The sequence below is a fragment of the Orcinus orca genome, chromosome 3 (genome assembly GCF_937001465.1).
Source record: "Orcinus orca chromosome 3, mOrcOrc1.1, whole genome shotgun sequence".
In the NCBI taxonomy this organism is placed as follows: domain Eukaryota; kingdom Metazoa; phylum Chordata; class Mammalia; order Artiodactyla; family Delphinidae; genus Orcinus; species Orcinus orca.
The window spans coordinates 70,238,497-70,265,751 of record NC_064561.1 but is presented as its reverse complement, the minus strand read 5'-3'; the positions used below and the strand labels follow the sequence as shown (position 1 = coordinate 70,265,751).

At 35.4% G+C, this 27,255-nt stretch overlaps 1 protein-coding gene across 10 annotated transcripts in view; it reads right to left on the bottom strand.

Moving 5' to 3' along the window:
- Positions 1-27,255, bottom strand: part of FAM13B (family with sequence similarity 13 member B) — an 88,497-nt gene that overhangs the window by 35,380 nt on the left and 25,862 nt on the right. For 5 of the 10 annotated variants that reach the window (XM_033409803.2, XM_033409806.2, XM_033409808.2 and 2 more), the window contains 5 exons: positions 23,437-23,532; positions 21,461-21,621; positions 8,457-8,498; positions 7,345-7,500; positions 5,464-5,596 (listed from right to left, as the gene is read on the bottom strand). In XM_033409803.2, the coding sequence (XP_033265694.1) occupies positions 5,464-5,596; positions 7,345-7,500; positions 8,457-8,498; positions 21,461-21,621; positions 23,437-23,532 (588 nt within the window). The remainder of the gene's footprint in view (positions 1-5,463; positions 5,597-7,344; positions 7,501-8,456; positions 8,499-21,460; positions 21,622-23,436; positions 23,533-27,255) is intronic. The other 5 variants (XM_033409807.2, XM_004282081.4, XM_033409804.2 and 2 more) reach the window with 4 other exon arrangements.

Below are 27,255 nucleotides of genomic sequence, written 5' to 3'. Positions count from 1 at the left end.
CAGTAAGATAAGCAAAATGAGAAGACAGAAAAACACACAGCAGATGAAGGAGCAAGATAAAAACCCACCAGACCAAACAAATGAAGAGTAATATGCAGTCTACCTGAAAAAGAATTCAGAGTAATGATAGTAAAGATGATCCAAAATCTTGGAAATAGAAGAGAGAAAATGCAAGAAACATTTAACAAGGACCTAGAAGAACTAAAGAGGAAACAAGCAACGATGGACAACACAATAAAGGAAATTAAAAATACTCTAGAAGGGATCAATAGCAGAATAACTGAGGCAGAAGAATGGATAAGTGACCTGGAAGATAAAATAGTGGAAATAACTACTGCAGAGCAGAATAAAGAAAAAAGAATGAAAAGAACTGAGGACAGTCTCAGAGACCTCTGGGACAACATTAAACGCACCAACATTCGAATTATAGGGGTTCCAGAAGAAGAAGAGAAAACGAAAGGGACTGAGAAAATATTTGAAGAGATTATAGTTGAAAACTTCCCTAATATTGGAAAGGAAATAGTTAATCAAGTCCAGGAAGCACAGAGAGTCCCATACAGGATAAATCCAAGGAGAAACACGCCAAGACACATATTAATCAAACTGTCAAAAATTAAATACAAAGAAAACATATTAAAAGCAGCAAGGGAAAAACAACAAATAACACACAAGGGAATCCCCATAAGGTTAACAGCTGATCTTTCAGCAGAAACTCTGCAAGCCAGAAGGGACTGGCAGGACATATTTAAAGTGATGAAAGAGAAAAACCTACAACCAAGATTACTCTACCCAGCAAGGATCTCATTCATATTTGATGGAGAAATTAAAACCTTTACAGACAGGCAAAAGCTGAGAGAGTTCAGCACCACCAAACCAGCTTCACAACAAATGCTAAAGGATCTTCTCTAGGCAAGAAACACAAGAGAAGGAAAAGACCTACAATAACAAACCCAAAACAATGAAGAAAATGGGAATAGGAACATACATATCGATAATTACCTTAAATGTAAATGGATTAAATGCTCCCACCAAAAGACACAGAATGGCTGAATGGATACAAAAACAAGACCCATATATATATGCTGTGTAGAAGAGACCCACTTCAGACCTAGAGACACATACAGACTGAAAGTGAGGGGATGGAAAGAGATATTCCATGCAAATGGAAACCAAAAGAAAGCTGGAGTAGCAATTCTCATATCAGACAAAATAGACTTTAAAATAAAGACTATTAGAAGAGACAAAGAAGGACACTACATAATGATCAAGGGATCGATCCAAGAAGATTGTAAATCTTTCTGCACCCAACATAGGAGCACCTCAGTACATAAGGCAAATACTAACAGCCATAAAAGGGGAAATCGACAGTAACACATTCATAGTAGGGGACTTTAACACCCCATTTTCACCAATGGACAGATCATCCAAAATGAAAATAAATAAGGAAACAAAAGCTTTAAATGATACATTAAACAAGACGGACTTAATTGATATTTATAGGACATTCCATCCAAAAATAACAGAATACACATTTTTCTCAAGTTCTCATGGAATATTCTCCAGGATAGAGCATACCTTGGGTCACAAATCAAGCCTTGGCAAATTTAACAAAATTGAAATTGTATCAAGTATCTTTTCCGACCACAACGCTATGAGACTAGATATCAATTACAGGAAAAGATCTGTAAAAAATACAAACACATGGAGGCTAAACAATACACTACTTAATAACGAAGTGATCACTGAAGAAATCAAAGGGGAAATAAAAAAAAAATCTAGAAACAAATGACAATGGAGACACGACGACCCAAAACCTATGGGATGAAGCAAAAGCAGTTCTAAGAGGGAAGTTTATAGCAATACAAGTCCATCTTAAGAAACAGGAAACATCTCGAATAAACAACCTAAACTTGCACCTAAAGCAATTAGAGAAAGAAGAACCAAAAAACCCCAAAGTTAGCAGAAGGAAAGAAATCATAAAAATCAGATCAGAAATATATGAAAAAGAAATAAGGAAACGATAGCAAAGATCAATAAAACTAAAAGCTGGTTCTTTGAGAAGATAAACAAAATAGATAAACCATTAGCCACACTCATCAAGAAAAAAAGGGAGAAGACTCACATCAATAGAATTAGAAATGAAAAAGGAGAAGTAACAACTGACACTGCAGAAATACAAAAGATCATGAGAGATTACTACAAGCAGCTCTATGCCAATAAAATGGACAACCTGGAAGAAATGGACAAATTCTTAGAAAGGCACAACCTGCCAAGACTGAATCAGGAAGAAGTAGAAAATATGAACAGACCAATCACAAGCACTGAAATTGAAACTGTGATTAAAAAATCTTCCAACAAACAAAAGCCCAGGACCAGATGGCTTCACAGGCGAATTCTATCAAACATTTAGAGAAGAGCTAACACCTACCCTTCTCAAACTCTTCCAAAGTATAGCAGAGAGAGAAACACTCCCAAACTCATTCTACGAGGCCACCGTCACCCTGATATGAAAACCAGACAAGGATGTCACATAGAAGGAAAACTACAAGCCAATATCACTGATGAACATAGATGCAAAACTCCTCAACAAAATACTAGCCAACAGAATCCAACAGCACATTAAAAGGATCATACACCATGATCAAGTGGGGTTTATTCCAGGAATGCAAGGGTTCTTCAATATACATAAATCAATCAATGTGATACACCATATTAACAAATCGAAGGAGAAAAACCATATGGTCATCTCAATAGATGCAGAGAAAGCTTTCGACAAAATTCAACACCCATTTATGATAAAAACCCTCCAGAAAGTAGGCATAGAGGGAACTTTCCTCAACATAATAAAGGCCATATATGACAAACCCACAGCCAACATTGTCCTCAATGGTGAAAAACTGAAAGCATTTCCACTAAGATCAGGAACAAGACAAGGTTGCCCATTCTCACCACTCTTATTCAACATAGTTTTGGAAGTTTTAGCCACAGCAATCAGAGAAGAAAAGGAAATAAAAGGAATCCAAATCGGAAAAGAAGAAGTAAAGCGGTCACTGTTTGTAGATGACATGATACTATACATAGAGGATCCTAAAGATGCTACCAGAAAACTACTAGAGCTAATCAATGAATTTGGTAAAGTAGCAGGATACAAAATTAATGCACAGAAATCTCTGGCATTCCTAGACACTAATGATGAAAAATCTGAAAGTGAAGTCATGAAAACACTCCCATTTACCATTGCAACAAAAAGAATAAAATATCTAGGAATAATCCTACCTAAGGAGACAAAAGACCTGTATGCAGAAAATTATAAGACACTGATGAAAGAAATTAAAGATGATACAAATAGATGGAGAGATATACCATGTTCTTGGATTGGAAGAATCAACATTGTGAAAATGACTCTACCACCCAAAGCACTCTACAGATTCAATGCAATCCCTATCAAAATACCAATGGCATTTTTCACAGAAGTAGAACAAAAAATTTCACAATTTATATGGAAACACAAAAGACCCTGAATAGCCAAAGCCATCTTGAGAACGAAAAACGGAGCTGGAGGAATCAGGCTACCTGACTTCAGACTATACTACAAAGCTACAGTAATCAAGACAGCATGGTACTGGCACAAAAACAGAAATACAGATCAATGGAAGAGGATAGAAAGCCCAGAGATAAACCCACGCACCTATGGTCACCTTATATTTGATAAAGGAGGCAGGAATGTACAGTGGAGAAAGGACAGCCTGTTCAAAAAGTGGTGCTGGGAAAACTGGACAGGTACATGTAAAAATATGAGATTAGATCACTCCTTAACACCATACACAAAAATAAGCTCAAAATGGATTAAAGACCTAAACGTAAGGCCAGAAACTATCAAACTCTTAGAGGAAAACATAGGCAGAACACTCTATGATATAAATCACAGCAAGATCCTTTTTGACCCACCTCCTAGAGAAATGGAAATAAAAATAAACAAATGGGACCTCATGAAACTTCAAAGCTTTTGCACAGCAAGGCAACCATAAACAAGACCAAAAGACAACCCTCAGAATGGGAGAAAATATTTGCAAATGAAGCTACTGACAAAGGATTAATCTCCAAAATTTACAAGCAGCTCATGCAGCTCAATAACAAAAAAACAAACAATCCAATCCAAAAATGGGCAGAAGACCTAAATAGACATTTCGCCAAAGAAGTTATACAGACTGTCAACAAACACAAGAAAGAATGCTCAACATCATTAATCATTAGAGAAATTCAAGTTAAAACTACAATGAGATATCATCTCATACCAGTCAGAATGGCCATCATCAAAAAATCTAGAAACAATAAATGCTGGAGAGGGTGTGGAGAAAAGGGAACACTCTAGCACTGCTGGTGGGAATGTGAATTGGTACAGCCACTATGGAGAACAGTATGGAGGTTCTGTAAAAAACTACAAATAGAACTACCATATGACCCAGCAATCCCACTACTGGGCATATACCCTGAGAAAACCATAATTCAAAAATATTCATGTACCAAAATGTTCATTGCAGCTCTATTTACAATAGCCAGGAGATGGAAACAACCTACAGGAGATGGAAACAACCTAAGTGTCCATCATCAGATGAATGGATAAAGAAGATGTGGCACATATATACAATGGAATATTACTCAGCCATAAAAAGAAACGAAATTGAGCTATTTGTAATGAGGTGGATGGACCTAGAGTCTGTCATAGAGAGTGAAGTAAGTCAGAAAGAGAAAGACAAATACCATATGCTAACACATATATATGGAATTTAAGAAAAAAAAAATGTCATGAAGAACCTAGGGGTAAGACAGGAATAAAGACACCGATGTACTAGAGAATGGACTTGAGGATATGGGGAGGGGGAAGGGTAAGCTGTGACAAAGCGAGAGAGTGGCATGGACATATATACACTACCAAACGTAAAACAGATAGCTAGTGGGAAACAGCCGCATAGCACAGGGAGATCAGCTCGGTGCTTTGTGACCACCTAGAGGGGTGGGATAGGGAGGATGGGAGGGAGGGAGATGCAAGAGCGAAGAGATATGGGAACATATGTATATGTATAACTGATTCATTTTGTCATAAAGCAGAAACTAACACACCATTGTAAAGCAATTATACTCCGATAAAGATGTAAAAAAAAAATTAATAAAAAGAACAAAATTCGTCCATAATACCACCAACCACCTTAGCTGACAAGGTAATTTGTTTCCTTCCAGAAAAGTATTTTAAAATAAGGTGTTTTATATTTACTTCTCTACTCAATGATGGTTCCTGACCTCTACTGAGAGTACGTATGTTCCTGGGACTTATAATCAAGGCAAACATGTGTAACAGCAAAGATACTGAACTATGGCTTCTGGTATCAAAGGAACACATGAAGCAATCAGAATTGTAATCTAGTACACCTAACACAGATATTTTTAAGTCTTAGCATTTCTTACCTGGTTATTTTCTTCATCCTCAAATACAAAATCTTGCTGCATAACTTCATTGTCTAAATTAGTGCTAGCCACAGGTTCTGAACAGTCTCTGTTACATTCACTGGCATTAATAATACCATCAGCAATATCAACCCTAGTAATGAAGATTAAAAAGTCAGATCAGGCCACATGTTGAATACGTAATGCTTTAAAATAAATAAATAAAAGTAACAATCTGAAACTTTTCCTTGTCAAAGAAAATTTGTCTTTTTCATAAAGAACCACAGTTTATCTTGCCAAGTTAGATTATTAAGTGTACAAAGTTTATTTTTGTCTCTCCATGGGATGTTGTGAGGAACCTACCTGGTTTGCTATCCACTTTGAATATTTTCAAAAGCAAATAAATGGTTTTAAAAATAATTTATGTGCCAAAATAATGATTTCCCTTATAAATGCATACTCTAAATCATAATAATGACCTGTTTACTGATTAAAATACAAGTCTAGCACTAGGTACCAGAGTGTCCAACACCTTATCAAGTACAACAGGAATAGCTTCCTACTGCATATTTTTTCATCTTATATAATTTAGAATATGCACAACACTGCAGGTTTTTGTTTACAAAGATGATACCACTATTAATGAGAATATGAGTTATTTCCATAATACTGTCTGAGTATGGGCATAGGTTTTCAGGATCTCTAGCTAACTTAAGGGCAAACTCCAAGAAATCTGCTTATATCATATCCTTTGAAACATTTTCCTACTATTTCCAACTTTTAGATACTGCTTCTTTCCTTCATATTCAACTCAAATACTCCCTAGATCCACTTGTATAGTTCAAATCATGCCTTCAAAGCACATAAATCGGGGCCATCATATCGAGCTGCACAGGCTGGTGATGCCATCTATGCAGACTACATGGCACACCTGCAGTTGTACAATACGGTATTCCACAAACATATTCCAAGCATTGGTTTTTATATCCATTAATTTTTCAGTTTCATTTCATACTTGATAGCTAGTCTAGTATACTTGACACATTTGGCCTTTTAAAAATCTAATTCTTAACAACAAAAACAGAATTCTACCCAGTCATCAATTTTTTTTGCCTTCCTATGAATTCTCCAAATTTGGGTACATCTTTCTTAAGATCATGATCGATGCTGCTCTGTAGATCTGTCCCCAGAACAAAAACTGATCAACGCAAACTATGAAATCATTGCACTGTGGTCTCAGAGAAAGGAACCTATATATCCTAAAGTGCAGGGCTGAGGTAACAGGAAAGGAGATGAAGCTTTTTGTCATTTAAAGGTAACAAGTCAGATGAAAAGTGGAGTAACATCACACATCACACAGTGCATAGAGTACTTTTAACTTACACAAATTCAATTATTAACAGCTAACCTAAAGCAAAGGCATGTAGGGAGGGCAAAGGCTGGAGGCAGGTGATAAGTTAAATAGCAAAGGATGATTCCATCTACCATTTCACTCAATGACCATGTGCACTAGGAGTGATGTCAATCTGCTGTCCCTGTACCTATCTGTCTAGATAACTGCATGTCATGGTGTGACCATTTGGAGAACAGACTATAGTTCTACTTTTTTTAAAGTTATTTTTCATATAACATGGATCCTAAAAGTAAGCTTGCTACTTCATCTGGTGTTCACAGACTGTGTTGGACTTAATGCCTACTACCTTAATGGAAGACTTATGAGATTTTCAATGTTAAGTATACACAATTTATATGCAAGTATATACAAAGTCACTTTTCACACTGACTTTCTGAAATGCTCAAGTAAGATGACACCCATCATTTAAGAAAAAATACAGTTTTTTAAAAGAAAAAACAATTTTATAACTCAATAAATAACAGTAAAATGTTTTAAAAGTTTCTTACTGGTTATTAGATCCTTCCCCATCACAATTAACACTTCCTGCTTCATTATTACACACCAGACTTTGCTGTTGTAAATTCTTAAGATCATGATCTATGCTGCTCTGCAGATCAAAAAGGTGCTGTTCCACAGCTGCTCTAATTGTTCTTTCTAAAATGCTATAAAACAGAACACATTTTAGTGAGAAGCAGTCACCCTAACTAGTTATTTGGTCACATAAACACAAACTTTAAAATGTACAACCAGTTAAAAAAAAAAATTTATAATGGTATATAAATGAACAGGCTAGAGGGGAAAAAGAAATAGGAAAACATAATATTGGCTTAAATTTTTAAATGAAATTTGCCCAAATAAGATATACAAATCAATCATAATGTCACTATTACTACTGAGGCATGAATGATCACTTGGCCCAGTAATTCACTCCTCACCTCAATACATATAAAGCCATTTAAAAAGACTTCAGGGAATTCCCTGGCAGTCCAGTGATTAGGACTCCGCGCTTCCACTGCAAGGAACACGGGTTCGATCCCTGGTCAGGGAACTAGGATCCCGCATGTTGTGTGCCACGGCATGCATGCATGCATGCATACATACATACATAAATAAAGCAGCCATTAAAAAAAAAATACTTCATAAAAAAGCTCTTTTGACATTTTCAATCATTTCAGAAGATCAAAAAAAAATCAACTGAGGGGCTTCCCTGGTGGCACAGTGGTTGAGAGTCTGCCTGCCGATGCAGGGCACACGGGTTCATGCCCCGGTCGGGGAAGATCCCACATGCCGCGGCGCGGCTGGGCCCATGAGCCATGGCCGCTGAGCCTGCGCGTCTGGAGCCTGTGCTCCACAACGGGAGAGGCCACAACAGTGAGAGGCCCGCGTACCGCAAAAAAAAAAAAAATCAAGTGAAAAAAAGTTCATCTTTATTCTGTATGTGAGTGTAATTCATTCCTTCTTCATTTGTTCTGACTGAAGTACATAAAATACTGGTTTCACTGCCTTATGTATAATCCTTCCTCTAAAGTAAGTACAATAAATACATGATTTTAATTTCTACAGTTTAGTAATATTTTTTTTTAATTTTTAAATTGTCTTCTGTAAGTATACTACTTACTCCACAGAGGCTGGTAAGATGCTGATAGGAGATATATGGGCACTGTAATCAAAGAAATAAATCAGCTATAAAATTTTCAATACTAAATGACTATAAAATGTGGTGAAAACTGCCACATTTACACTACCCTTGATACACCCAGGAGAACATGCACTAAGTTTATTATTCTAATTTTCTAAAGAAATTATTTTTCACATAAGAAGACCCTTAAAATACATACTCTGTGTGTGTGTGTGTGTGTGTGTGTGTGTGTGTGTGTGTGTGTGTGTGTGTGGAGGGGAGGGGGGGCCGCAACTACTTCATCTGGCACTTACCTGGAAGGAACACTGACCTATTCCAAGCCTGAAGGGAAAAAAACTGACTACTGGGCCAAACAAAAGTACCCATCTAGGATAGTATGGAGGCCTCAATGTTGGCCCTGTACTCCTTGCCAGAAGTAATAGCACATGCTCCTACTCAGAGGATATTCTCAGGCTACAAAAGTAAAAGGCAAAATAGAAACTAAAATTCAGGCCACATCATTCATTGCGCTGGTAACAGACTTTCCCTAGCAAATTCTGTACCACAATATCTACTGATACTTATAAAAACAGACAAATAGACTCGTTTTTACCACAGTTATCGAAAGTACAACTCAAAACCCACAAAATGTATACTAAAATGTTTACAATTAAAGTGTTGGTGAGGATGTGAAGCAAATAGAACATTCACATAATGCTGGTGGGAATGTAAATGTTCCAACCACTTTGAAAGCCAGTTTGGCAGTTTTCTTATAAAACCTACCAAGTGACCCAGCAATTGTACTCCTGGGTATTTACACAAGAGAAATGAAAGTTTAAGTCCATAGGAAGACTTCCACAAGCATAGCAGCTTTATTCATAATAGCCAAAAACGGCAATCAACCCCAACAGGTGAATGGATAAACAAAGTGTGGAATATCCCTATGGATATCCCATGGAATATACTTAGCATTTTTCTATAAAAGTCTTGAACAACTGATACATACAATAACATGAATCTCAAAAAACATTACACAAGCAAAAGAAGCCAGACACAGAGTACCTATTCTATGAGATTCCATTTGTAAGAAATTCTAAAACAGGCAACATTCATCTATATAGTGACAGAATGCAGATCAGTAATTGCCTGGGACCAGAAACTGTGGGGGTCAGGGGGAGAATTACTGTAAAGAAGCACATGAAGTGATGGAAACAGTCTCTATCTTGACTGCCATGGTTATTAACAGATATATATGTATAGATGTTCATCATTCATAAAATGAATACATTTTATTGTGTGAAAAATACATCTCAGTATGATTTTCAAAGGAAAAAAATCAGTAAGAGAAAAAAACTAATCTACAATAATCGAAGTCAGATAGTGGCTACTTTTGGGGAACAGAGAGATTGGTAGCATTTGAGAAGGGACAGGAGCAGGGACCCAGGTGGGGGTTATACAAGTTGAGTTCATTTTTTGATAATTCAATGGCCTTATGATTTGTGAACTTTTCTGTATGCAAATGATTCTTCATAAGAAGAATCATTTTTAAAAAGTAAATTTAGTTTTATGAAGATCCTCTGTAAAATGTGCCAACACATACTCTAACCAACATGAGGAAGAAGGTCTATCAGGTTAATAGTCTCAGGATTGTCTGTAGGAAACCAAATGAACACCATTTACTATTCATCCAACAATCTTCAGGTCTCCCTTAAGCAAACACATCGGTAGCAAATTGCACCACTGCTTTATCGGACAACAGTAAGCCATCCTGGTTTGGCACACATAACTTCTCTAGCTTTAAAAAAAATTTTTTTTAATTGCCAATATTATACTAGTTTTCATGAATGAATTACTCTTAGCTAAATGTTTTCATGATGATACCCTCAAGGAAAGTACTTAATTTTTTTTCATATTTAAATGAAATCATTTAATAATTTTCATTTCTGAAATCAGGAAAAGCTGGGGAGAAAAATCACATATATGTGCACAAAAAACAGTGTAGCCATCAGTCTATTTCTAGCAGTTTCAGATGAGCTGAAAGTTAAATATTTAATGACTTTTGCAGAAAAAAACAAAATACCAAAAATGATAAATGAGGCTTTCCCCAAAGGGTGTTTAAATGTCAACTAGGATATTAGATCTTTTTCTGATATTTTGCTACAATGATTTGTTGATTATATTTTTAATTTTGGTTATAGGTTGCTATTTCATTATAAAAGTTAAATCTGGTATATTTTCCTTAGTAACTTAGCAGTCTCTAAGTTTAGATAATTTGTTACCTATTTAGAAACATTCATTTTACTTTTAATACTGTTATCCACTGACAGTGCAGTATGTTGAATGGTGTGAAGAAAAAATATATATCTAACATCACATTCTTGTCACCATTTAATTTGTGATTTCTGGTGAGCTTTTACTGTATCTTACAACAAATTCTCAAAAAGTTCCAATTCTCAACTACATAGTCCATCAGTCTGTTACTAAAGCCTTCTATCATGTTTTAACTTTTCATAGGGTTTACATCATCTCTCTGTTCTTTTTCAAATTTGCCATTGTTAGCCATCTACTCATTCTCCCAGAGGGATTTTCTCACCCTTTTTTATTAGATTAGATTATCAATAAAATGCTAGTGGATACATGGACACAAGACACTTTACAAAGAATCAAATAAACAAAAGAAAAATAATCACTCAACATCACTAATCATCAGGGAAATGCAAATCAAAACCACGAGAAACCTCGTATCTGTCAGAATGGCCATGATCAAAAAGAATACAAATAACAAATGTTGGTGAGGATGTGGAGAAAAGGGAAACCTTGTACTCCGTTGGTGGGAATGTAAATTGGTGCAGTCACTATGGAAAACAGTATGGAGGTTTCCACATACACTCAAAATAGAACTACCAGCAATTCCACTCCTGGGTATATATCCAAAAAAAACCCCACTAATTCGAAAAGATACATTAACTTCAATGTTCATAACAGCATTATTTAGAATTGCCAAGATATGGAAGCAACCTAAGGGTCCATGAACAGATGAATGGATAAAGAAGATGTGGTGTATGTGTTTATACACACACACACACACACACACACACACACACACAAATGGAATACTACTCAGCCATAAAAAATAACAAAATTTTCCATTTGCAACAGCATGGATGGACTTGGAGGGCATTATGCTAAGTGAAATAAGTCATACAGAGAAAGACAAATACTGTTATGATATCACATATGTGGAATCTAAAAAAATAACACAAGTGAACTTATTTACAAAACAGAAACAGACTCACAGACACAGAAAACAAACTTATGGTTATGAAAGGGGAAAAGGGGAGGAGGGGAGAGATGAATTAGGGCCACCTGTATCAGACTCTCCTGAAGTAACAGTGTTATTTTATTGGAGATCCGGACCCTACTCTAGACCTCAAATACCATAAAACCAAAGTAAATAAGATAGTATGGTACTGGCACAAGAATAGACATACAAAACAGAAACAGACCCATGCTTGATTTAGAACAAAGATGCTACTATGGAAAGCAGGGAAAGAACAGTCTTTTCAAAAATGAGTACTGCAACAATTTGGTATCCATACTGAAAAAGGTAACTTGGCAACCTCTGTCATACATGAGAGACAAAAATCAATTCCAGGTAGATTACAGACCTAAACAAGGAAGGTGAAATGATACAAGTTTCAGAAGATAATACAGGGGTGTGTATTTAGGAAAAGATTTCTTAAACAGGACACAAAAAGCATTAATCACAAAGTGAAAAGAATGATAAGCTTGATTAAAATTGGGAATTATTCATCAGAAGACACAATACGAGAAGGAAAAGGCATAACACACAATGAGGAAAATACATTTATAACATATATTTTTAAAGGGCTCCTAAAAAAGGGCTTCATTTTCAATAAGAAAAAGATAAGCCAACAAAAAATAGGAAACAGACTTGAACAGGCATCTCACAAAAGAAGAAATTGGTCCATACACATATGAAAAAGGGATGGACCTTATTAAAATGACAATGAAGTACTCAAGAATGTGAAGCAATGGGAAGGCTCACACACTGTCAGAATGAGAACTGGAGAAAGCACTATGGAAAACAATTTAGCAATAGTTACTTAAGTTGAAAGACAGTAAATGTGCATGCATGTGTGCACCAGAAGATGTGTACAACAATGTACACAGCAATGTTACTCACAATAGTCAAAAATAAAAATAATTCAATTTTCCAGCAACAGTAAATTGGATCATTGCAGTGCAATCATATAATGGAATACTTTACAGCAGTGAAATGAACAAACCACAGTAACATGTGACCACATGGATAAAATTCTCATACCATGTTTAGTGAAAGAAGCTGGATCAAAAAATACATATAGCAAGTTTAATTTTCATAAAGCTCAGAAATATATAAGAAAGTGATTGCCATAAAAGTCAGCACAGTTGTTACCTTTCGTGGAGAGGGAGATCAGGATTGTGAGAGCTACCAGGGTGTTTTCAGTGCTTAGTTCTAGATCTGGGATATTTGGATATTTGCTTTTTACTAACCTGTTTTGATATACATTTGTTTTATGCCCGTTTCTGTATGTATAACTTCTTTCCCAGTTAAAAAAAAAAAAAAAAAAACTTTAAGAAAGTAGATTCCTTGGTCCCTCCCCAAACCTCTGAGGTAGGACCCAAGAGTTTACATTTTTAATAAGCACCAGTGATGATTCTTATCCATACTAATAAACTTAAGAAACACTGGCCGAGATCTATACCTAGGCTCCCAAAAGATTAAACTTTAATAATATTTTCCAGGGACTTCCCTGGTGGTCCAGTGGTAAACAATCTGCCTTCTAATGCAGGGGACGCGGGTTCTATCCCTGGTCAGGAAACTAAGATCCCACATGTCACAGGACAACTAAGCCTGCGCGTCACAACTACTGAGCTCGAGCGCCTCAATGAGAGAGCCTGCGTGCCGCAAACTACAGGGCCCACACTCTCTGGAGCTCCCGTGCCACAACCAGAGAGAAGTCCGAGTGCTGCAACAAAGAGACCATGTGCTGCAATGAAAGATCCTGCATGCCTCAACGAAGATCCCGTGTGCTGCAACTAAGACCCAACGCAGCCAAAACAATAAAGAAAATAAATAAATAAGATAAATAAGTATTAAAAAATAATAATAATAATATTTTCCAGTTATCTAAAGGAGCCAAACAGAACAAAAGTTCTAATGGTCTTAAATTCCATAGGTAGAGACTTCCCTGGTGGTCCAGTGGGTAATACTCCGCGCTCCCAACACAGGGGGCCTGGGTTCAATCCTGGTTGGGGAACTAGACGTCACATGCTGCAACGAAGATCCTATGTGCTGCAACTAAGACCCGGCGCAGCCAAAATAAATAAATAAATATTAAAAAAAAAATTCGATGGGTAGGCAGAGGATTTGATCTTTCAGTTTCCTATCCCTTTTAAGTGCTATGGGAATTAAATTTAAAATATATAAAAGTAGTCACCAGCAAGCTAGATTATTAGTATGAAAGTAAAGATTCCCTACCCCAAAAAGCTATAGTAAACAAATCAAATAAACAGATTTTGTACTTTATGAGTCACACCGAGGCTACAAAGTTGACTGTAAAACTGTTCTCTGAATTTCTGAAGGAAAAAGGACTGATTTAGTTTTCCGATTTCAAGGAATTTAATTATTCTTTATTTTCAGACTTTTGCCAAGTTCTGTGGGGAATAAAGCACTTATGTACAAACCAAGGCTAACATACACCTACAGCTATAAAAAAGATTTATCAATATAGTTATGCATCTGCAGAAGCAAAATAACGTAAGTATCATAAGAATGTGAGTTCTGATTAACAAAGACACACAAAAAATAAATGCTGACAAATTCAAGGTCAAATTACTTAGGTACTATAGACAGATGCCATAAAGGCCACTTAAAAATCCTAACTGTTTTCATTAAACCACCAGACGAAAAGGGCAAACAATAAATCACAAGGGTCACATGTATTTTAGGCTTCAATCAAGTATAACGTTAAAGACTGTAGTCATTCTGACCTTCTTCTCCCTTCTGCTGTTAACTCTATTTTTAAATCTGTGTAGAATCACATAATCTTCTTGAGAACACAAAATCAATCTTGCAGCCATTTATTCAAATTACTATTTTTTTGTAATTCAAATACAATTATCATAGGGAACTACTATTATTTTAATCTCCCAATTGCAAATATTTAATATTACAAATAATACTTCAATAAAAGTACTGTAGCTCTGCTTCAATTAAATCTGATAAGGATCATTTTACCTGTGTAACAGAGCCTTGCAAGCCATTCTAGGCACTGTGTCATATCCTAACAAAAACATAAGGTAAAGTGACTTCAAATATCATAAAGGATGGTGACAGGCTTATAAAAACTGCTGAGCAATCAGAACTGCAGTCTAAACGGAAGCAGGCTGCAACATGAGGTCACTACTGACAAGGAGGAACCCAATCAACAGTCCACAAATTTTTTCCCAAGTACTAAATAAGCAACTTGGTGGGAGATAGGGAAAGGGGGACAAAATTTTGAATCTGGCTGGAACACCTATAAAAATATTTAAGCCTAACCCAGTGTAAAGCAGAAAAAAAGTCTGTTTTCATTAATCACACTATATCAAGAGTTATAAATTATGACAAATATGACATTGCTGAAACAGCTGCACAATAGGTAGAGAACTATTGTTCACTCATCATCCATTTTCAGAAAAGCATTAATGGTTAGTTTTTCAAATCTAAAATTAGGATAATTTCCAGATAATTCATGCAAGAGCCCCACTAAAACGACCATTTAAAAAACTGTGGTTTCGAAAACTAAATATATAAAACAGGGACTTCTCTGGCAGTCCAGGGGTTAAGACTCAGCACTTCCAACGCAGGGGCAAGGGCGCAGGTTTGATCCCTGGTCAGGGAACTAAGATCCCACATGCCACGCAGCATGGACAAAACAAACAAACAAACAAACAAAAACAACCCAAGATCACATATCCCCTTCCAGTCAAAAGCAAAACGCATTTCTTCACTTTCCCCATCAACTTGGGAATACCCTATACCTATGACAAGAGCAAGAGTAAACTGGAAAGATGCCTCATTATTAGAAAGTTAGTCAATAAGTTATAACAACCACAAGTCTTTAAAATGTCAAATGCATAATTTTCAGGGCAATAGGAAGGAGGAAGAGAACCTGTCAATATCTATTATGCTCTGACACTTCAAAAAATGTTTAACTTTAATAAAATCATCTTATGACCCAAAGCATAAATTCTACTTTTTCCCACCCAACATTTCTGATACTCCCACCAAAGCACGTTTTCCTCCTCTTTGCACTTTTAAGTGGAATCTAGCTAGCGAAAATGTGAATTGATTGTCAACTGAAATATTCTGCAAACTGCTTATTTAATAGATTTAAAGGGAAAAGTTACTACTACATTTCTCTCACCCCTATAGTCAGCTGAAGGCATATTTCTTCAACAATAAGGTATCCACAGAATGAAGTGCAAACCAATTGCCTCAACTCAGAGCTCTTTCTTAATCACTACACCTTTCCTGCATCACACCTAAAATCGAACCATCATAAGCTAATGAACTCACCAAAATGAAGCCCTAGCATCAACAGTACATAAAAGATAGTATCAAATTCTTCGTTCTTTCTAAATTCCAAGTTTTAGCAAGGCATTAAATTAAAAGCACAACTTTAAATGAACTTTATAATAATGTCAGTGAGCTGGTTTTTTATTTGTAGTTCTGGAAGCAATATAAATTAAAAATTAACTAACCTCAAGCCAAAATAAACCTTTCCAATACAGCCTAGGAAAAAGACTGTGAAAAGCACAGGGAAAATAAAGAACTCTTTCAGAACTCTTCAATCTCCCTTTAAATTTTTAAAAGGTAAAGATTCCCCTAACATTTGTATATGTAAATAAGGCCAAATACTAGATAAACATGTGAATATAAAGCAATAATTTTTCATCTACAGATACAAGGCACTTTAGAAGCAAGCTTGAGATTTCCAAGAACTTCATGGATAAGACTGAGCCTCAGAAGCAACCAAAACTTCTGCCTTTTATGCACCCTAGGCTACCCACACTCTAAATCCCACCATTTTTTCCACTCAACTTAGCTCAAATCTTAACAACATATGGTTAATGGCAAACAACGCACAGAAATAACAGATGTATAAATAAGTCAATCAATACAACTCATACATGAATATTTAAACCACTGGTTCTCAAAGGGTGTTCCATGAAACAAAAGATCAAAACTGTTTTCATAACATTTGCTTTTTTCACTGTGCTGATATTTGATGATACAAAATCAATGGTAGAAAAAGATTCCTTGGGGTCTTAGCATAAGTCCAGGCAAGTGGTATCAAACTATACCATGGCCATTGCATTCTTCATCACTACCCAGTTGTGATCTTTTTAAAAAGGGAGCCAGTCCTTGATGAAGAATACATATTATTAATTTTATCTCAGCCCTTGAGTACACTTCTTTTTAATATTTGGTGTGACAAATAGGAAGTACACACAAAGCAACTCTGCTGCACAGCTTAGTACAATGCTTGTCTTGTTTGAGTTGAGAAATGAACTTTTACCATGGAATACCCATTTTTACTTGAAAGACTGACTGACAGACTATGGTTATTCCAACTTGAATATCTGGAAGAAATTTTCTCAAAAATGAGCAAGACTAACAGTACTGATAAAATTTGGGATTTCAAGCAAAAATTAGAATTCTGGAAAACCTGTATCCTCTACCATAAAAGCTCAATAGCATCCCAATACTTAAAGATATTTTGACACAATCAATAATGATATTAAAGAATATACATTTTGATATTATATAACAGAATATATCACTATTTGGAAGCTCTGAATAACTCAGTAAGGCAGTATTTTCCAAATAACCAATATACCATATCACAAAATTAAGCATGGCTAAAAGATTCTCTCAAAGTACAAAACTGACGGATCAGAGTACGAAAAATTCAGATATGCTTTCAGATTCCACATTACAAATAACCTTTAAGAAACTACCACTTACCAAGTTTTGGTGTATTGTCAAAGAAGAATATCCACAATTATCTGAAAAGGCTATAAAAATTCTCTACCTTTTTCCAGCTACATACTTGTGTAATGCTAGACTGTCTTCACATTACTTCAACCAAAATAACATATGGCAACACATTAAATGCAAAAGAAAATGTGAGAATCTAGCTACCATCTTTTAAGCCAGACATTAAAGAGATTTGTACAAATGTAAAACAATGCCACTAAAAAATTTCTCACTGAAAATTTTTGAGAGATTCTGGAAAAGTTACTTTTGATTAAAAAATTTTACATTAACATGTAATGAGTTCATTACTACTTTAAAAAATTTCTCAGTTTTGGTTCCTAATAGAGTAAACACCAATAGCTATAACCCACAGTAACAGAAGTTCTTTGTAGTCCTCAAATTAAACCAAAAAGTTCGAGAATCGATGAATTAAAACTATAGAGGAGGAGAAATCTACCAACAAAAAAACCTGTTAGATCATAAATAGCTGTATTTCAGCTACAAATACTAAGCGTCTTCCAAAGTACAACTCAACAAAGAACACTCCCAGCAGTTTAAATATGCTGCTTTAATTTATAATGTGGTAAATAACCAGAGGTATAAAATCAACATAACAAAAGTCTTCGGAGTCCTCAGTAATTTGTAAGAGTATAACATTTGAGACCAAAATGTTTGAGAACTGCTAAACTGTCACTTAATGTTTATTTCCCTTAGGTTTCTAATATATCTTCCCACAGAAATACAAAGTAGGCTACCTAATAATTCCATAAAATGTTTGCGAACAACCTGAAAGAAAAACCCAAAGAGACAAAACATTAAGTTAGCAAAAGTTCAATCTCTAGTTTCATGTAATACAGTATCCACTAATTCCCTAAAATGAATTTATTAAGCACTCCCTATTTTCTAGACCCTGTGCATTCTAGGATATTTCTCCCCTACCTTTCTTTCATCAAAGGTGGATATCAAAGAATGTATTTTTTACCTTTATGCAACCAATCAGCCAAAATTAAAATAAAATGTTAATGTATAAATATTAACTGAAATTTACAGATATCAACACTAAATCTAGAAGAGCACTGTGACATACACATCTATTTTTGTTGCCTCATATCCCTATCCTTTTCTTTTGGTATTAGCCCCATTTTTCTATGGCAAACTAGCTCCTCCCTCCATCCAATGCTCTTAGTACATGCATAAATTACAATGACCCAGCTCTACCCTGGTCAGGAATGGGCACATGACCCAATTTAGGCCAGACCTTCTCCTCTGCTACCCCACAGGAATCTGGTCTTGAGCAGAATGACAGATGAAAAGAAGTAATTGGAAATCTCACAGCAACAGCCACATGCTGAAGAGATTCTTCCATGACCCTCTGTTACTAAATTCTCCAAAGCTGCCATGTTCTTCTCTCTGCTTTTCCTTTCAACTCTGGGACCTATCCAGCATTCTTCTAATAAATTACCTTTTTTCTTTCCATTAACCAAGATCTGTTTCTACAACTTTCAATTAAGGAATCCTGATTACCACCAATCTCTAATGATTCCATCTAAAAATGACTGTTTTGGGACTCCCCTGGTGGCACAGTGGTTGAGAATCTGCCTGCCAATGCAGGGGACACAGGTTCGAGCTCTGGTCTGGGAAGATCCCACATGCCACGGAGCAACTAAGCCCATGCGCCACAACTACTGAGCCTGCACTCTAGAGCCTGTGAGCCACAACTACTGAGCCCTGCACGCCTAGAGCCTGAGCTCTGCAACAAGAGAAGCCACCACAACAAAGAGTAGCCCCCACTAGCCCAACTTGAGAAAGCCGTGTGCAGCAATGAAGACCCAAAAACAAAGACCCAATGCAGCCAAAAATAAATTTAAAAATTAAAAAAAAAAAAAATGACTGTGTTGGAGGGAAGGAGGATCCTCTACAAAGCTAGACAGATGATCAAAAAGAAGAAACTATTGGAATCATGCGTTTGAAACAATATTTAACCTTGCTGGTAATTAAATATATAAAAATAGTTAATGAATTTGCTCTCTAAATCAGCACTATCCAAAAGAAATTTTTACAATGATAGAATTGCTCTATATCTGCATTGCCCAATATGGTAACCACAAATCATATATGGCTATACTGAGCACTTGAAATGTGGCTAGTACAACTGTGGAAGTGATTTTTTTTTTTAAATAAACTTATTTATTTATTTGGGGCTGCATTGGGTCTTTGTTGCTGCATGGGCTTTCTCTAGCTGCAGTGAGCGGGGGCTCGTTGTGGTGCACAGGCTTCTCATTGTGGTTGCTTCTCTTGTTGCAGAGCATGGGCTCTAGGTGCACAGGCTTTAGTAGTTGTAGCTCGCGGGCTCTAGAGCGTAGGCTCAGTAGTTGTCGCGCACGGGCTTAGTTGCTCTGTGGCATGTGGGATCTTCCTTGACCAGGGATCGAACCAGTGTCCCCTGCACTGGCAGGCGGATTCTTAACCACTGCACCACCAGTGAAGTCCCTGGAAGTGATTTTTAAATTTTATTTAATTTTAATTGTTTTAAGTTTAAATTTAAATACCCACATGTAGCTAGCTAATGGTTACCTTATTGGAGGGCATAACTCTCTAAATTAACAAAATAAAGAACACCAATTTAAATCTATTGTTTTCAAGTGCTCAAGAAAATATTGCTAATGGTAATGCAAAATGGGCCAAGTCTTTTAAGTAGTCTGGAAATACTTATCAAAAGCCATAGAAAAATTTACTCTTTGAGCCTAATAAATTTATATAAGTCAAAAGAAGGAAAAAAGGACCCAAGAACAAAGGTTGTATAGTAGTATAGCAATGACAAGGTAGCTGGAATAACTCAAAGTTCAGAAAAAAGAATGACAGTAAATATATAATTAAGATACAGTTAAATAATTTAACATATAGCTTATAAATATTGTAATATATAACTAAAATATAGTAAAGAATGTCATGTAAACATAGAAAAGCACAAACAAAAAGCTAAATCGGGGCAAAAGAGTGAATAAACTTGTTAATATACCATAACTATAATCACGTCTGAAGAAACTATACATAATATAAAAATCTAGAGGGCCACAGAGAAATGTAAGAGTTGTATTTAGAAGTATACATTTTAAACTACTTTATAATTTTTCTAAATGACACTGAATAGTTCTTCCCTTAAATTACTACTTATTTTAAAATGACATTTTGCTGTCTGACTCTTAAATTATTTCCTCTGCTTTTTTAACCACCGTTCTGTTGAACACAAATTTAATGAAAAATATCTAGTGGCCTAAACAAATAACTGTCCCCCTAGTTAGAAAACCATGGAGCTTTACAGAAAAGTAAGGACAGAATTCAGCAAACCTAGAGCTACCTACGGGGAGTTCTTAAATTCTCTAATGCTTCCTAAACAGTGTCCAATAGTCCCAGCTATGTGCTAGCACAGTGCCTCCAGCTTACCACATTTACCAAGTTTACCCAGTATGCCCTATAAATATCACTTTATACATGGAAAGGATTGGAAAGCACTATCTTAAAGGATCACAGAGTCCTCTCTTTACAGCCTAGTTCAATCTAGTTCTAGACTAGGACCTGGAAATATAGTCAACTCAACCACTGAAACTTTCTCTAGCAATTCTACTTCCAAAGGTTCTGAAATTTTACCCAACCCAACTAATACACTAATAATACAAAAACAAATAAACTTTAAGAGGAAATATACATAAGAGGTTATATTTTTAAAGAAAGGTATAAATGCTAGTAACTGAAAACTCCTTAACAAGGTTGCTTCTTTAAAATTTTCTTATTGTTCTTTTTCATACAAACTAATCTTTCATATACCATTACAATCTGTGTGATTTAGTGCTTGAGTGAACTTACATCTACAATGAAATGCTCAAAACTAAAGTCCTTTCAACTGAAATACTACCTTGTTGATGCTGTAACACTATTTGGTTCCAGGATGTTTTCAGTCATCCTTAACTGTACCACCTCTGGCATGTCATCTGATTTTTCTGCACCCTCTTCTGGAAGTTCTTCTGTATGTTCCAGCTTTTCATCTTCCTCTTCTTCCCCAGAAAGTTCATTAATCTATATAGATAGAATTAAATGAGAATTAAAATTTAATGAAACTGTTAACTGACATACTATTCTAAGAAAGACATAACTATTCTAAGAAAAACTTAAATACAACTCATTTTTCACTTCATTTCCTAGGACCAATTTCTCCTACAAAGTAAACAGCTGCCAACTTCTCCATATTAGAGTAAAATATCAAACCAAACATAACATTTTAAAGCAGGAAGTAACGATTACATTACTATATCACTAGGAATATGAATAAGACTGCAAACTATGAAAAAGTCTGCACGCTGTAGTTAATTAACATTAAGAAAGCTTCATTTTCTAACCAATCAGATTTGTAAACCTATCAGCTACAACAAAGACTTCAACTGATCTCTCCAATTTGCAAGTGCACTGAACAAGTGATTTTAATATAGAATAAGTGTGAAAAAAGAAGGGCACAGAAATTTTGCCTTACGGTCTTAACTATGCATTAGAAAATGACAGCTAACTTCTAAATGATTCAGACTGAATTCTTCATGAAGAGATTGGACCTTACAACAAGAAAGAACTCACTGTTTTGACCATTAAGCACAACTCAAGGTTATAATTCTCTTTCTGGCAGGGGCTATAAAACATTTTCTATTATCAAATTGGCTACATAAGTAAACAATCACTCTAATAAAAAGACACAAATATCTGAGAATGAAAACCAATAAAATATTTTCAAATGAGAAACATTTGTTAAGCTATACCATAGAAGAAACTAGCCATAAATGGTCTTAACATTTTTTATAAATTAACACTAGTCATTAAAAACATTAAGCAGTAAATATGTACTTTTGTCCATCCTAGCCAAATGTGCTGGCAATACCTAGAATAAATTTACTGCTACATGTAACAGTGGTGTTTTTCCTATACTCAGGCAAATACAGTTGCTAGAGGACTCTCAGAAATGAAAACTTCAACCAGAAGAAAGGTAATTACACTGTGATACTCTACCAATTCCTAATCAACGAGTACTGAAAATCATTAGCCTAAGTGGTTATTTACTGAGAGGTAAGATTTATATACAAAGGTGAAAATTTCAAATGATAGGTCAGTTTTTAAACGGGATCAAATGGAAAATTACTCTCTTTCTCTATCTATGTATTTAATAAATCAGTGAAAATCAAGAATGTATTTAATTAATAGCTACCTGGTAATCCAAGCCAAAAAAAAAAACTGGCAAGAAAATATCATTTTCAGGTTTGGGCGCAAGAGTAGAATATTAAAAAAAAAAAAAATTAAGATGGCTATTTAAACTGAGAATAGATGAATATTCAGTACACAAATATTTCGTAAAGAAGTACTGCAATTTTAACATGTTACATTACACATTTTAAAATCAGTTTATGCCTACAGTCAATAGCTCTTAGTAACTACAAAAGCTTTATACTCAATTATACTGAACATATTATATTCGATTCAATAAGCTTTATGTAAATTAACTGACATTCCCTAGTATTTTCACCAGAAACCATCAACTAAGATACGACATGAACAAAGTCTATGGCCTATGGATTTTTCTTCCCACCCCCACCTCCCATCCCCCCAGGCCTTCCAGTTTAACTTCCTGAAGTAAGAATTGACTAAATTGGTTTGGATAAGAGTAAAAATTATAAACTTATATAAAAATGCTCTCCCTCTCACCCCACACTTATCTTCAAAAATTCTTCTTGATCTTTTTCTTGTCAACTTGACCTTTTGTTTATCAACACTCTATTCTGTTCATAAATTATTCTGAACCTGCCCTATATATGCAGCTGCCTCAACTTACGGAAAACCCTCAGCCATACTTACATCTCTTCTTTCTTTGACTGCTGTAATTCCCTTCTCTAGGGCCTCGTGAAATGCCTGCTCTCCAGACTCCAGCTTGTGGAGAACGCTGCTACCTGCCTTCTCAAACGTATAAAGAAACATAATTATCACTTACATCTTCAAACCACTCTACTGGATTCGCAATCATTCAAGGATGCCATACAAAGAACCTATTCTCTAACTCTGGGTCATTTCTCAAACACTCCCTATTCAACATCTCCAGTCATCTCTCAAACTATTAAAAAAAAAAAAATCTACTACCTTGAAAATGATCTAACAACCAAATACTTGCATTAATGGGATGAAACTCTAAAAGTAGAGAGTGCTAAATAAACTTTGCTTCCTTCGAGTATCAAAATCAGGGGAAAAATCAAAGCACTGCCATGATACACCAGGTCTGCCTACCTTTTTAAATACGTGGATAACAAATTAGCAGCATTTAAGTTATGTCAACTTTAAAATACAACCAAATTGTGTTGAGTTTGAGATTTTACTTTCACTCAATATCTGATCAATTCAGCTTCACAAGTCAAATTTTGACTTGTGAAGTTATGAAATGTTTTAACTTGTGAAGTTATGAAGTTACGAAATCTGCTTTTAAAAATAATACTTTCAGAAATCTGTTCTTCTATTACTTGCAAGCCAGTTATAATTCAAAAAAGTAATAAAATAGATAAGAAAATAGTTACTGGCAATTAGCAACATGAGCCAAGGTAATTAATATACATCACTGTCTCTCAGGACTCACTGCACTACCATGTTTATTGAGAATATTCTGTTCAATATGCTAACATCCTCTTTTCTATTCACAGGCAAATCTGCAGAATTCAACATTATTTCCTGGTGTTAATTAACCACCATTCTATTTAATGTAAAGCACAATATATTTTAAGTCAGTTTTTGTAGTGCTTAAAAAATACAGAAATATAAATGCAATATATGTGAGATATGAATATATTTCAGTTTACATAAGGAAGCTGCAGGATAATACAAATATCAGAGAATTAAACCACAATGTAAAACATAATCAAGATATACCCTGAAGACTAGAGGACTCAAGATATAAACATTAGATCAAATTGGCATCATCAGTTTCTTACAAGTCAAATCATCTTGGAAAAGTAGAAAATGAATAACACAAACGTATGTATATTATTTCACTTTCAGCAGCCATTAATTTTATTAAAAAAAATAAACTGCTGAACTAAAATATAAAGGAAAGAAAGATGGCACACAGAATTCCCCAAAGATGGGATTTCTTATGGGTATCAAAAAGCATTAAAGGTTTAAGGCATATATATCTACTTGTCCTCTTCTTGTCATTTTCTTTTAAGCAAAAATACTTTGAACAGCTATGTCAGTTCTTTATTTTAACCAAGTTTTTTAAGTCAGGTACTGTATATGATAGTTGGAAACCTTCAAAAAATATGCCAGAAGTTTCATGGATCACTGATTCAGGTTACAAATTCTACTCACTTGATTGACCTCACACACACACACACACACACACACATTTGATTTCATCTTCATTTCATAAACTGTAAGTTACAATTTGGCATCTTTTACTGTTTTATTAAAAGTTTCTGATACTTGAGAGAGAAGAGAAGAAGGAAGGTAAGGAGGGAAGAAGAAAAAGAGGGAAGGAAAGTCAGACAAAGATAAAAATGCTTACATGAAGAAAATATAAAAAACTTAAGGAACTGACCTATAGTCAATTAATCTATGACAGAGACTTCCCCGGTAGTCCGGGGTAAAGAATTCACCTTCCATTGCAGGGGACACAGGTTTGATCCCTGGTCAGGGAACTAAGATCCCACATGCCACATGTGAACTAAGCCCGCACACCACAACTACTGAGCTCACATGCCTCAACTAGAGAGCCTGAGCACGCAAACTACAGAGCCCACATGCCCTGGAGCCTATGCGCCACAACTACAGAGTCCACATGCCCTGGAACCTGTGCGCCACAACTAGAGAGAGAAAACCCACACACCACAACTAGAGAGAAGCCCACACGCCATAACAAAAGATCCCACGTGCCACAACGAAGATCCCCGGTGCCGCAACCAAGGCCCGACACAGCCAAAAGAAACAAAAAAAAATCTATGACAAAGGAGGCAAGGCTATACAATGGAGAAAAGACAGTCTCTTCAATAAGTAGTGCTGAGAAAACTGAACAGCTACATGTAAAAGAATGAAATTAGAACATTCTCTAACACCACACACAAAAATAAACTCAAAATGCATTAAAGACCTAAATGTTAAGACCGGTACTATAAAACTCTTAGAGGAAAACATAGGCAGAACACTCTCTGACACAAATCGCAGCAGTATCTTTTTGGCTTCATCTCCTACAATAATGGAAATAAAACAAAAATAAATAAATGGGACCTAATTAAACTTAAACTTACCATAAACAAAACAAAAAGACAACCTTCAGAATAGGAGAAAATATTTACAACCAATGCAACCGACAAGGGATTAATTTTCAAACTATACAAACAGCTCATACAGTGCAATATCAAAAAAAAAAAAAAAAAACCAATGGGCAGAAGATCTAAATAGGCATTTCTCCAAAGAATACATACAGATGGCCAACAGGCACATGAAAAAAAGCTCAACATCGCTAATTATTAGAGAAATGCAAATCAAAACCACAGTGAGGTATTACTTCACTGCAGTCAGAATGGCCATCATCAAAAAGTCTACAAGAAATAAATGCTGGAGAGGGTGTGGAGAAAAAGGAACCCTCCTACAATGTTGGTGGGAATGTAAATTGGTACAGCCACTATGGAGAACAGTATGGAGGTTCCTTAAAAACTAAAAATAGTTACCATATGATCCAGCAGTCCCACTCTTGGGCATGTATCTGGAAAAGATGAAAACTCTAATTCGAAAAGATACATGCACCCTAATGTTCATAGCAGCACTATTTATAATAGCCAAAACATGGAAGCAATCTAAATGTCCATTGACAGATGAATGGATAAAGATGTGATACACACACACACACACACACACACACACACACACAGGAATATTACTCAGCCATAAAAAAGAATGAAATAATGCCATTTGCAGCAACATGGATGGACTTGGAGATTATCATAAGTGAAGTAAGCCAGAGAAAAACAAGTATCATGTGATATCGCTTCTATGTAGAATCTTGAAAAAAAAAAGATACAAATGAATGTATTTACAAAACAGATATAGACGCACAGACACAGAAAACAAACTTATGGTTACCAATGGGGGGGGATGTGCAATAAATTAGGAGTTTGGGATTAACATGTACACACTACTATACATAAAATAGATAACCAACAAGGACCTACTGTATAGCACAGGGAACTATACTCAATATTTTGTAATGACCTATAAGGGAAAAGAATCTGAAAAAGAATAGCTACATAAATATATGTATAACTGAATCACTATGCTGTACATCTGAAACTAACACAATATTGTAAATCAACTATACTTCAATAAAAAACAAAACCAACCAACCAACCTAAGGAAGGTATAATTCCCAAATATTAAAAACACTTATCTATAAAAGTTCACAATAGTATAGAAACCCTTTTAAATAAAAGCTGGGCTACCCAGGAAATAAAACTCCTAACTCACATAATCTGAGCCAACACCTATGAGAATGAATGAAAATCTGTATGATAAACTTTCAAGAGATGCTACTTTATAGTTTAAGAACAAATGAAGGGATGTAATCCACTGTCCATCAATAAATAGCATAACCATATAATTAATCATCTAAACCTGGATACATTTGAGTGAAAAGAGGAG